Source organism: Canis aureus, chromosome 28 (assembly GCF_053574225.1).
Source record: "Canis aureus isolate CA01 chromosome 28, VMU_Caureus_v.1.0, whole genome shotgun sequence".
Lineage (NCBI taxonomy): Eukaryota > Metazoa > Chordata > Mammalia > Carnivora > Canidae > Canis > Canis aureus.
In genome coordinates, this window is record NC_135638.1 from 30,516,462 (window position 1) to 30,530,062 (window position 13,601).

The window sequence follows — 13,601 nt, forward strand, 5'->3', positions numbered from 1 at the left end:
GATGTGAATTTGTAGTTGAGAATGGCCTTTACGTGGCTGCAATCTTATTATTGCCCTTCAATGGCTTCCCTTTGCCTCTCAAATAAACTATTCTTCAAAACTGCCCAAATAGGGGCAGCCCGGGTGGTTCAGTGGTTTAGCGCCGCCTTCAGCCCAGGACCTGACCCTGGAGACCGGGGATCGAGTCCCACATCAGGCTCCCTGCATGGAGCCTGCTTCTCCCTCTGCCTGTGTCTCTGCCTCTTTCTATGTCTCTCATGCATAAATAAATAAAATATTTTTTTAAAAATTGCCCAAATATGGCCCCAAACTCCTTTCTGGGTTCACCTTCTAATACTCTACAAACTTCACACCTGCCACAGATGACTCCTGGATGCTTTATACAGCCTGCTCATCTTTTTTTATTTATTTTATTTTTTTTATTTTATGCCTTTGCTCACCCTATTTCCTCCTCTTAAAACACCCTTCCTAACAGATCCCAGTTGGAATCTCATCCCAAAGACCATGTCCTGCATGCCATGATGTATCTTAGTCATCACTCTATCCTCAGCATCTATCACAGTGACTGGCAAAGGATACTCACGAGCATCAAATGCATGGATTTTCACATCCTTTTCAAAACTTAGTCTTTTAATTAGGTCTTTTCCAATCCCTTTTACTATTAGACCCCAGAATGTGATGTTGGAATTCTTTTGTGTGACTTCTTATATTCTATCAATATCATTACCAGGCATACTTGGTACATTTCACTTTATTGTCCTTCATAAATATTGCATTTTTTCACAAACTGAAGGTTTGTGGCAACCCTGGGTCAAGCATGTCTACCAGCATCATCTTTCCAACAGCATTTGCTGATTTCATGTGTCTGTCATATTTTGTTAATTCTTGCAGTACATCAAACTTTCCCACTATTACACAATGCCAATCTGTGATCAGTGATTACAACTCACTGAAAGCGCAGATGACAGTTAGCATTTTTAGCAATATTTTTAAACTATGTACACTATTTTTTAGACATAATGCTATTGCAAACCTAATAGATGGTCAGTATAATGTAAACATAACTTTTACATGCACTGGAAAACCAAAAAATTCACTTATCTTGCTTTATTGTGATAGTCACTCTGTTGCAATATTCACTTTATTGCAGTAGGTCTGGGACCAGCCCACAGTACCTCCAAGTTATGCCTATACTTGGCTACTCCTCCTCTCCCTGGCCCCTATCTTTAGCAACCCCCCTCCCCCCGCCACAGTAGTCTCCTTGGCTTGCTGACTATGTGCTAAAGCCATTAATCCACATCCCTTCCATGAACCTTATATTTGGTGGTTTAGTTGTTTGTTTTTTTTTAAATTTGAGACAGAAGGACAGAGAGAACACATGTGGGAGGAGAGGGGTAGGAGGAAAGGAAGAACGAGAAGCAGGCTCCCCTTTCAGTATAGAGCCCAACGTGGGGCTTGATCCCAGGACCTCGGGATCATGACCTGAGCTGAAGGCAGACGCCCAACTGACTGAGCCGCCCATGTGCCCAGTGTTTAATAACAGCACCACTATCGAACATTCGCACAGCACAGAAAATTCTACAAAACACTTTCGCATGCATTTTCTCATTGTCCCAACAATAAGCATATAAAACAGAAAGGGCCACCATTTGATAGATAATAACAGGTAACGTTTATTGAGAGCTTACTTCAGACCAAGCCTATTAAATACAGGAAATGGTTTAACCTTCACGACTCCTTGAGGACAGCCCTAGTTTGGTCCTCACTTACAGAGGAAGAACCTACAGGCTGGATGGGCAGCATGAAAAACCAGAGGGCTCTGGCTGGGAAGTGGCTGAGCCACGCATGAGAGCCCAGGGTGGTCTGGCTCCAGGGTCTCGATGCATTCAGTCACTGCCCTCACAGAAGCTTAGAGGGGCTGTCTGGAAATCTCAGAGCTTATGGAAGGCAGAGCCAGGGTAGGAAGTCAGTTCTTCCCACTATATGGCCTCTTCTGTCTTCTCTGGTCAGGCCTCTGAAAAAATAACTGAATTCAGTTTGCAAACTGGGTCTCCATTGGTAGGATAGTGGTGAAGAACACTGATTCTGCGCCTGACTCCCTGGATGCAGAGTCTAGCCTCATCCCCTACCAGCAGCATGGTGCTGAGCCAGGTGGCTGACATCTCTGAGCCCCCTGTCCCCATCTGTACAACGGGCAGCAAAAGTAGCCACCCCATGAGGGTGTTGTGAAGACAAAAAGTAAACACACGTCAACACATGAAGAACATGAGGAAAGGCGCGTGCTTTATGCACACTTGACATAAAGTTCAAGTGTTCCTTGGGATTCCGGGCCCATGTGTGGTCCAAAAAGGTTTCACACGGGCTTCCAGCATCTCTGTGTGCTAGGGCCACCCCTAAAAATTCAAGAGAACAATTCTGCTACCAGTAAAGTGGGCCCTCACATCTTAGCTGCAGTATCAGGATTTAGTGGGCCTTCCTTCTCCTGTGTGCCCAGGATCACACACGGACAGAAGAGCTGACTGGGGCCTCGGTGCAGCATCCTGTCCTGTAGTAGACACCCAGGCCTCCCGCCCAGCCCACCCCCCTCCCAGATTCACTCCCGGCCCATTAGCAATATACTAACGATCATACAGATGCTCACTTTGCCCTTATTTCACACATGGTCCTCCAGATGGGACTGACATTCTACACTACCTCATTTTCCATTTGTGTGCACTTAACCCAACTAAAAGGCCACCAATGGTGCCCGTCTGCACAGACTCCCAAGCCCTCGTATCTGTGCATCTCACGACGTCCAGCTCTCTGCTTCTTTGTCTCCTATATATTTCTCTGTCTCTTCATCTCTCTGAGTCTCTCTCTTTCTCTCACTTTCCCTGAGTATTTTTTCTCTTTTTCTCTCTCTCTGCCACTCTTACTCTCCCTCCCTCCCTCACATACACACACACTCTCTCTCTCTCCATCTCCCACCCATCCAACCCGACACACTAATTGGGCTCCCCAGTGACTTTGCCTCATCCCTACAGGCAGGAGTGAAGGGAGATGGGCTTCACACCTGCCAGTTAAGCTCAATCACTTGTTGTGTGAAAATAGAACCACTGCCCAGGAACAGGCCGACCTGGCCAGATTGGGTCCTGTCTCAGCTGTCCTCCAAAGTGGGCTCTGGAAACAAATGCTCCTTCTGTTCTCAGTGGATGAGGGTGTATCCTGGAATGTCCCAGGAGCAGGTGTGGGTCCTTCCATATCGTGGACGGAGGGGCCTGTTCCCAGTGAGTTTATAGAACTATATGTGCTGCAGTTGGTCAGCTATTTTTACAAAATTCCAATGACACAGCAAAAGGACAAACAGCACAGAAAGAGGAAATAGGTACTACCCTGGCATTCATGTCACTGGAGTACATCAGTAGCAAGGAAATGTCTTGAGACTGGACCAGCCATAATAGGAAAGAAATATTACCCGAAACAAAGGTGCCTCTATTAATATATTACTTTCGATTTAAAATGGTCTGCCAACTGGAACAGAGCCCATCAAGAGTAAAAGCTAGATGTTGCTGTGAGGGAAGGGTGGGAATATTTTTAAGTGTGGGCTGAGATCCAGGTCACCATCTATCATGTTACTCACTTGACAATGATTTAAGGGCTTCCAGGGTTGAAAGCATGGTGCTAGCCACAGAGGACGTCCCCAGCCACACAGAGCTTACAGTTTAGTGGAGAATAAGGGCATTCTCCATTCTGTGCACTGAGCATTAGGACCATGGGAGCCCAGGGTGCTGAGCACGGAAAGTGAGGGGACGGGGTACACCAAGGAGTTGAGCGATCAGGAAAGGCCTCCCACAGGAGATGACATGGAAGCTGGCTGTTGACTGCTGCATAGGACTAGCAAGGAATGAGTATTCCAGGCCAAAGGGACAGAAGGTGCAGAGAAGTTAGAGGGGAAGCAGAAGCCAGATGGCAAAGGGTCTGATGGACCCCATTAAGGAATCGGGAAAGTTATGAGAGATTTTAGGTAAGGTACAATGTAATCACAATTGCACTTTAGCAGTATCCTTGGCTACTGTAGAAAGAAAAGAGTGGTAGCAAGCATGAGGCTGTTGTAGGAAATGTGGTAGAGAAAATGAAGGAATCAAGTGGGGTTTAGGAGGCAAATCCAGAGGGCTTGGTGATTGGCTGTTTGAGGAAGTGGTTAAGAGGAACAGTCAAGATAACTTCTTGGCTTTTAGTTTGAGGGTGGTGTATTTCCTACTGCAGCAAAGATGGAAGAAAAGCAGAGTGGTGAGGAGGTGATGTGTCAGGGCGTGTTGATAATGCTATGGACACCTGTGGCACTCCAACTCTAGACCCAACCTCCTGGTGCTCCTGCTTTATATAACTCCTTCTGCTTGAAGCGGTTCCCCTCTTCTTGTGGGCAGGGCCTATGACTTCCTTCTAGCCAAGAGAATATGGCAAAGGGGATAGAGGACACTCCTGTGATTACATTGTGTCATACAAAACTCTCTCTTAGCCAACTAGACTAGAAACTCTCCTGTAGGCTTGATGAAGTGAGCAGCCATGTTGGGTAAAGCCAGCATGACTCTGAGGATGGCCACTGGCCAACAGCCTGTAAAAAGACAGGGCCTCAGTCAGAGAGCTGCCTGGAAGTTTATTTTGCCAGCAAACCTGAGTGAACTTGAAAATGGATTCTTACCCCAGTCCAGCCACCAGATGAGAGCACAGCCTAAATGACCCTTTGATCTCAGTCTGGTAGGACCTTGAGCAGAGGACCCAGCTAAACCAAAGCTGGCCTCCTGGCCCAGGAAAAGCATAAGATAATCAGTGCATATTGGCTTAATACCTTAAGTGTGTAGTACGTAATTTGTTATGCCTCAATAGAAAACTGAAACAGTATGTAATTAGAGATAGCACACAAGCCATTGGCCATATGGGTCTGGAGCACAAGATGGAGTTCAAGCCTGGAGATACACATTTGGTAATTATTAACATATAGATAGTAGCCAAACTCAAGGGGAATGTGTACTGACAAGGAGACAGCCTCCTATAGAAACCAAGGATCCGCCAGCATTTGGTTGATAAGTAGATGAAAGAGTCTCAAAGGATTCTGAAAAAGAAGGCCCAGTGAGGCAGGAGGAAAACTAAGAATACGGCTGTATTAATAACAGCCAACACCGATTAAGAACTTTCCACGTGCCAGGTACTATTTTAAGTGGATGACAGGTGTCAGCCCCTCTATGAGGTATTATCATGTTAGTATCCTTATATTACAAATGAGGAAACTAAGGCACAGAGAGAGTAAATAGCTTTCCCCCAGTCACACAGCCACACACCTAGCAAATGGAAGAACAGGGATTCTAACTCAAGTGGTTGCCTCCAGACTCCACGTTCTCACCCATTTATGCCAAACTGACTCTATTCTGAGGAACAGAAACCCAATGCAAACCAACATAACCATAAGTGGGGATTTATTAGTTCACTTTAACTAAAACTATGAGGCATAGAACGTAGGACGGATTTTAGGCATACCTGGGGAGATTGAAGCGATGCCATCAATCTCCCCCACTCCCAGCTTCCCTTATGTTGGCTTTATTATCACACATGCTCTGCTGACATGATGGCAAAAATAGCTGCCAATAGCTCCAGGCTGACATTATCTCCATAGGAGAGTTCCTCCTCCATCACTTGCCAAACCAAACCAATTCTAGGACACAGGTAGGTGAGCTTCCCCTCCCTGACCCCAAACATAGAATCGCCTGAGAGATGGGTGCAAGAGCCAAATAGGGTTCACATACCAAATTTGGGTGGGGAGAGCAGGGTGCCAGAGTTAAGACACCGTTTATGTGTTTGACTTTCTAATAATACTGTACCTAAGAACGAAAGTTAACCCCAGTCATAGCCAATACTGGACAACTGGCAGCTACCCAGCAGAGCACAGCTTGGGAACATAGCCTGCCCAGCTAAGCTTGCCATGTGGCAGCATAATGTACTTTCTCTGCAGGCAGAAGGAGAAAAGGGAGCTGTGTCACAGAAGCCTTCTCCCAAACTCACCTATCAGATGAGTCACCTCTCTATCCACCTTACCCTCCTCCACCACCCCCTACAGAATAATGGGAGGGAAAATCCCAGGCACATATATATTAGAATGGCTAAAATTTTAAAACCTGACAATACCAAGTGCTGACAAGGACATGGAATGACTGGAAGCTTCATCCACTGTGGACGGGACTGCAAAATAATACAGCCACATTAGAAGACAGTTTCTTATGAAGTTAAATGTACTTTTACCATGTGGCCCAAAACCCATCCCTAAGTATTTATCTGTGAGAAATGAAAACACATGCCCATACAAAGGTCTGTATATGAATGTTTATAGTTTTATCCACAGCTGCCCAAAACTGGAAACCTTCCGAATGTCCCATAAACTTGTAAATGACTGAACAAATTCTAGTATCTACACAAAAGATACTACTTGGGAATAAAAAAGAACACAGCACTGATACAACAATATGGATATACCTCAAAAGCACTGTGTTTAGTCAAAGGAGCTAGCTCAAAGGGCTACATACTGTATGGTTCCACTTAGACAATATTCTGGAAATAGCCAAGCTACAGAAACAAAAACAAGATCAGGAGTTGCCAGGTGGTGAGGTGAAGGGTGGAATTAAATACCAAGGGGGATAAAGGAACATTTTGGTGTGGTAGTGATTACACAACTATATGCACTTATTAAAATTGCTAGAACTGTGTGTGTAAGAAGAGTGAAAAGTAAAAGTAATAAACTTACTTATTAAATGTATTTAATAATAACAAATAATTTATTAATAAAGTTTAATAAAAAAGTAAAAGCTGTTTCTAAATTAAACTTCCACAAATTTAAAACAAAACAAATAACAAAACCAGGGGAGTTATGCTAATCCTCAAACTTTAACTAATGTGTAAGAATCCCCTGGAAAACTGGTCGAACACAGATTGGGGAAGCTAAAGAAGCTGAGAACTTGCATTTTTCTCTCTCTTTTTTAAAGATTTTATTTATTTATTTGAGAGAGACAGATCACAAGTTGGGAGAGGTGCAGAGGGAGAAGCAGGCTCCCTGCTGAGCAGGGAGCACAATGTGGGGCTCAATCCCAGGACTCTAAGATCATGACCCAAGCCAAAGGCAGCTGCTTAATTGACAGGCACCCCTGAGAACCTGCATTTTTAACATGTTTGCAAGAGATGGTGATAACCATGGTCCAGGATCACATTTCAGGAACTGCTGCTCCCGTGAAAATCCCCCCAGGTGGAAATGAGGCACAGGAGACTCTCATTCCTGCCCAGCTGGGTAGCCAAGCCAGCCTGGGCCAACTGGTAGATTGCTGAGGGAAACTAGCTTTGCCACAGACAGTCCCATAGCAGGGCAGGGGAGTTTCCAAAAGGACACGAGGTGTTCTTTTTCCAAAGGAGGAGAAACAGAAAGTAAGTAGCCCCCAACAGCACTTACTATGGAGGCACATCAGAGAAGCCAGAAGTGTACCCATAAGAAAGGAGTAGGGAGCACCATCGATCGATCGCACTGCTCCAGAAGATACAGACTAAGGTGTGTTTGCTGGATTGAGCAGCACAGAGGCCACTGTGACACAGAGACCACATTCAAGTGAATGGTGATGACAAAGAGATGACACAAGGTGGGAAAATAAATGCAGGTGCTTCCAGGACCCGTTCAGTAAGCATGGAGCATGTATGTACGTGTGTGACGAGGTGGGATGGACGGCATCACATTTCTTTGTCAACATGGGGATACTTAAGGGAGGAAAGGAGTCAGTAAATGACAAGAGGTTGAAAATATGGGAGAGAGAGTGTGCTCATCCAGTGAAGTCCTTAAAAAGGCAGGGAAGTTGGGACCCTGACCACAGAGGGAGCAAGAAGCTGAGCAGAAGCATAAGGCAAATAGGCAACAAGGAAGGAAGATGGGGTGCAGATGTGTGTGGGGTGGTGTAAGTTTAGTGGAGGGAAACTGAGTGTGTCCCCATCTGATGGCCTCCATTTGCTCTGAGGTAGAGATAACAGGTCAGTCAAGGGATGCCCTAAGGTGTTGGTTTGAGAGCTCAGTCTCCAAAGTCAGAGTTCAAATATGCTGTGTAACACTGGATGAATCATATGCTTAGCAATGTCTCTAAAGTAAGAATAGGGGCGCCTGGGCGGCTCAGTCGGTTGAGCATCTGCCTTTGGCTCGGGTCATGGTCCTGGGGTCCTGGGATTGAGCCCCACAACAGGCTCTCTGGTCATGGGGAGCCTACTTCTCCCTCTCCCTCTCCCTCTGCCCCCACCCTGCTTGTGCGCTCTCTCTCTCTCTCTCTCTGTCAAATAAATAAAAATAAAATCTTCTTAAAATAGTAAAAAAAAAATTTTTTTTTACAGAACTGCTAATCGGTCGCAGCTACTAATGTTTAACTCCAAAAGAAGCAGCATCCTCATCAAACTAGCCGGCTGCCGTGCAAGCACTCTGTAGAGTACCTCCTCTCCAACGTCTCAACAAGATCCTCCCTGTTTGTGAAACTCTGGGAGCCCAAGTGCACACTGGAGAGGAATTCAGAGGTCTTAGGTTCTTCTCCCACCTGAGCCACCACCAGCTGTGGGAACTTGAGCGTTTCAGGACAAGGCCACCCTTCAGGTCACCTCTGAAGTTCCATCAAGACCTAACAAGTTGGTGTTTCAAAGGCTCAGAAGTGAGTCACTCGCCCACAGTTGGCACCTTCAAATGGGGCCATTGTGCAAGACGCCCGGAAGGGTAGAAGTAGCTGGACTTAATTAGCCCAGGGAGACCAAAGGTGCCTCTTTTCCCCACTCAAACCACCAGCCACCAGCCAAGGCCATGGTTCAAGGACACTGTTCCATTTCACGTGATAAGTGAAAAAGAGCTTTCTCTTCCCTCCCCCCCCCCCAAAGCATTTCTTCTTCCATTCTGTGTGCTAGAGTTGAGCTTGCCTTTCCAACAAATGTTATTTCTCCTTGAATTCATTGAACATGGGTTGGTAAGAGAGCTGTCCCAGGTGTGGGTCCCGCCTGAATTACAGAAGAAACAGAACTACTCCAGTTCCTTCCTTTTCTAAAAAAAGGTGAGGCTTTTCCGAGCTTCTGTTTTTCTCCCTTATCTCTTTTTCCTTAGGAACTCAGCAAAAGGCAGTGACTATACTCCCTCCATTCTAGGGTGCACACTTTCCTCACATGCTAATGTCTGGGAAATGGGGATGCATTGTACGGTCCAGGGCACCTTCGTTTTTGTGCAATGGTTAAACTGCCCATCTCACAATCAGTCTCTTTGTTTTGATGAAGTATAGAGCTTGTCCTCTGGGGAGTGCCTCAGTGCCCGGACTTTACTTAAGTGCTCTCCACAAGCCCAACCCCAGCCCTGTACATTTGGTGGGATGCTCCCGTCCTCTGGCACAACATGACATCAGCCAGATTTCGTGACCTGCTCGAGGCCACGTGGTTAGCAGATAGCAGGACGGGATGATGCAAAGTCTCGCTGCCTCCTGAAATATTTTGGCAGCATAGGCATCATCAATCAGCTATATCTGTGAACATTCCAGAGGAGATGAACAAGGCTCACAAGAGGATTTCAGTCTGAACTATAGCATAATATATAGACAGATAAAGAAAGCCATGTCTGGAGACATTTAGGACCAGCTAGGGGACGAAGCCACCAGACTATGGTTATCTTCTCTGGGCCTCTGAGTTGTGTAAATATGGTCACAGTAACAACAATGCCACCACTTTTGAGGGCCTGTCTGTAACTGGATCTGGGCCAAGCAGTCTACCACATTGTCTTATTTACTTCTCACAACGGCTCCAAAAAGCAGATATTTTTCCTCATTAGAAGCTGTTGCTTAGGGGCACCTGGGTGGCTCAGCAGTTGAGCGTCTACCTTTGGCTCAGGTCGTGATCCTGGGGTCCTGGGATCGAGTCCCACATGGGGTTTGGTGCAGGAAGCCTGTGTCTCCCTCTGCCTATGTCTCTGCGTCTCTCTCTGCATCTCTCATGAATAAATGAATAAAATCTTAAAAAAAGAAAAAGAAAAATTGCTACTCAGACTGTTTAAGTTATTGACCCAAGATTACAGATCTAGCAACTATCAGAACTGGAATTCACCTCTGCCTGGCTGGCTCCAGGAAGCACTTACCCCGTGCCACTCAGTGCCAACCATCAAAGGAAGTGGGTGGACCAGCTGACCTCCGAAGTCTTGTCCCTAAGAGGCAGTGGTTCTGCTTTCACAAACAAGTACACAGTGACACTCGGTGAGCATGCTCTATGATGACGTGTTTAAAAGTGATTTTTAAAAAAATAAAAAATTAAACATAGAATGACAATATGATCCAGCGACTCCACCCCCAAAAGAACAGGAAGCAGGAACTTAAACAAATGTTTGTACACTGATGTTCATAGCAGCATTATTCACAAGAGCCAAGAAGACAGAAACAAATCAAATGTCCATCAAAAGAGGAATGGATAAACAAAATGTGGTATGTATGTACAACAGAATATCATTCCTCCTTAAAAAGCAATGAGATCCTCATCTACACTACATGGTGGGTGAATCTTGAAGACATTATGCAAAAGTAAATAAGCCAGCTCCAAAGGGAAATATTATAGGATTCCACCTTTATGAGGTACCTAGAGCAGTCAAATTCATAAATACAGAAAGCAGAATAGAGATTCCCAGAGACTGGAGGAAGGGGAGATTGGGAACTTATTGTTTAACAGAGACATCCCTTTGGGATGATAGGAAAATCCTGGAGATGGATGGTGGTGATGGCTACACAACTTTGTGAATACACTTAACGCCTCTCAACTGTACACTTTTAAATGGTAAAAATGGCAAGTTTTGTGCTCTGTATACTTTAACACAAATTTTTAACTGCCTAAGAAAACATCTGGGACTAATGAATCATGCTACCCCAAACCAAAAACAGGAAAACTTCTGAGACCCACATTGGGATGGAAGTGAGGAATCCCATCCCCAGAGTACGTCATGCAGGACCAGGTGAGGGCGTGAGAGGGTGGACTTGTGTGTCCTGGGAGGAGGAAAGATGGGAAAGGCAGCGGATGTGAGTTCTGTGAGACAATCCTGGGCACAGACCCAGGGTATCTCAGAGCAGATGGCAAGCTTGGTCATGACAGCAAGGAACAGGCCGAGGGATTCCATGTCATTGAGAAATAGCCCATCTATCTCAGGACTCTGGGGAATTACTTGAAAAACAAAACACACTAGGTCCCTCACGTATCAAACAATACTGTATCCTTCCTCACACCTGTAAATAAACATCCATGCATTCTAATTTTCATGGCAAAGGGGAAGCAGTCGACTTATGAAGTCACTGCTTGGCCTTCAGGAGACGCTCACGTATCCAAAATGTTTGCTCACATCAGATGCCGAATATCTGGATTGTCGAATGTTTTGCTGCTAGTGATAAATGTGTGCTGACATGCAGTTCCTGCCTTTCGGGAAGGGCTTCCCATGTGGCTCCGAGGAGCTCTGTCCCCCGCAGTGAGGCTGAGGCACCAGCTCGCAGGCCTTACTGGGAGCGGGGAGCCGCGCCTGCCTCCTGTTGAAACAAGCAGCACCCCATGGGATGCTCTTGTATTGTTTTTACAGAAAAAGGAATAAAGTATTGTGTTCAGAAGAACCAGGAAGGATTGTAGTACTCACCCCATCTCCACTCTTGTTTGTGTGGGTGTTGTGGGTGGAGATGAGAAGGGAGATGAGGCAGTGCATGTCTCATCTGGGTATCGTGGGGGCTGCGGAAGAGTCTGCACTGGTTTCAAGATTTATCAGAAAAACAAACAAAGGAAAGTATTCTCTGAAAATGTAGCAAAAGTCCCAACTCAGGATCAGAGGATGATCACTTTAATACCTCCTGTCTATTTCCGTCAGCCTGTGTAAATCTAAGAACCAACCCGACTACCTCCACGCAGTCAAAGCTTTCCCTGCCCGGTGGGGCACAATGGATCTGGGGGTGAGGGTCAAGCCTTGGGGGTGGCCCCCCTCACTCCATCTTCTGAGTCTCAGTTCCCTCTCTCCCAAGTGAAGAGACTGGAATAGGCAGTTCCTAAGGGCAACATATGCGCAATATTTCTATTCATTTTGCATTTAGAATTTTTAATGATAAAGGCCATATAATAGCAATAAAATTCATGAAATGGAAACAAATCTATTTGTTTCAATGGAAACAAATGATTACCTCTGAACCCACTATCCTAAGTGGCTTAGTTTGATATTTCAGTGTTTTCAGTCTTGCAGCGTAACTGGTTCTGAAAGCTACACAACTGTTTCGGCTATCTTTGCAGACCAAAAAAAAAAAAAAAAATCTTATTAATTCCTATGATAGTTTTTTTTTCTCATAGTTAAGCCCTTTTTTGAAATTTTTTAAAATTTATTTATGATAGTCACACAGAGAGAGAGAGAGAGAGAGAGAGAGAGAGAGAGAGGCAGAGACACAGGCAGAGGAAGAAGCAGGCTCCATGCACCGGGAGCCCGATGTGGGATTCGATCCCGGGTCTCCAGGATCGTGCCCTGGGCCAAAGGCAGGCGCTAAACCGCTGTGCCACCCAGGGATCCCCTAAACCCTTTTTTAAGCTCCAAAACTCTGCTGGATGCTACAATGACTCTTTGGTGAGTGTTATGCTGTGTTGTGCCCCCACCAGATTCATATGCTGAAAATTTAACTCCCAATACCCAGAAAGTGACTATATTTGAGACAGGGTTTTTTAAAGAGGTAATTAAGTTGCAATGAGGTCATTAGGTGGGGATCTAATATGACTGGTCTCTTCATAAGAAGAGGGAATTAGGACACAGACCCACACAGGGGAAAGACCATGTGTGGACACCAGGAGAAGGCAGCCATCTGCGAGCGGAGGAGAGCGGTCTCAGACCTCCGGAGCCCCAGTCTCTCGGCATGTTCAGGACTGTGAGAAACTAGCTTTCTGCTGCTTGACTCCCCCCAGTCTGTGCTACTTTGTTATGGCAACCCTAACAACCTAACACAATGAGATGGGATTCTCTTCCTTGGTAAACTATACTGATGACACCAAAGGGCCACTGAGGTCAAGACCCTCCCTACAACAAGACCCAGGAGAAGACCTACACACCTATACCTACACACACACACACACACACACACACACAGTTTTAATGGCCACAAGTTTATTGAATTGTAACATGAGTGTGTTTTGCAACAATTTTTTTTTTTTTTTTGATCCTGTAACAGAACAGGGTTTTGCAAAGTAACCACATCCTCTGCTTCAGCTGCTTCTCCCTTCCTGCCAGCCAAGCTACACTGGCAGAGCTGCTTTGAGAGTCAGCCCAGGACAGGGGGTTGAGAGGAATATCTCCCTTCAGGCCGGCCCGCCTCTTGAATTCTTTCTGAGAAGTTTCGGTTAGCAGTCTATCCACTTTCCAAAAAGGAGACGAGACACATCCCCTCACACACCGCACGGGCCCGTGGTTTCATCAGGGTAGTTGTAAGCATGAAGCACCGTCTGGGGACCAGACCTCTGATGGCTCATTTCTACAGCTCTAACCTGATAACCCCCTTTCCCCCCACCCCCTGGGATTTGCCAGCAGCAGCTACAGCAGC

The 13,601-nt window shown here is 45.8% G+C and overlaps 1 protein-coding gene across 18 annotated transcripts in view; it reads right to left on the reverse strand.

The window, feature by feature from the left end:
* LOC144300597 (uncharacterized) overlaps positions 1-13,601 on the reverse strand; it is a 112,774-nt gene that overhangs the window by 94,570 nt on the left and 4,603 nt on the right. For 6 of the 18 annotated variants that reach the window (XR_013367370.1, XR_013367350.1, XR_013367347.1 and 3 more), the window contains exon 1: positions 10,148-10,273. The exons of the other annotated variants lie outside the window; for them this stretch is intronic. Coding sequence is in view for 3 of the 6 variants with exons in the window: in XM_077876842.1 (XP_077732968.1) it covers positions 10,148-10,171 (24 nt within the window). In the remaining 3 variants the exon portion in view is untranslated. Of the gene's footprint in view, positions 1-10,147; positions 10,274-13,601 lie in introns of those variants that run through there. 18 annotated transcript variants of the gene reach the window in all.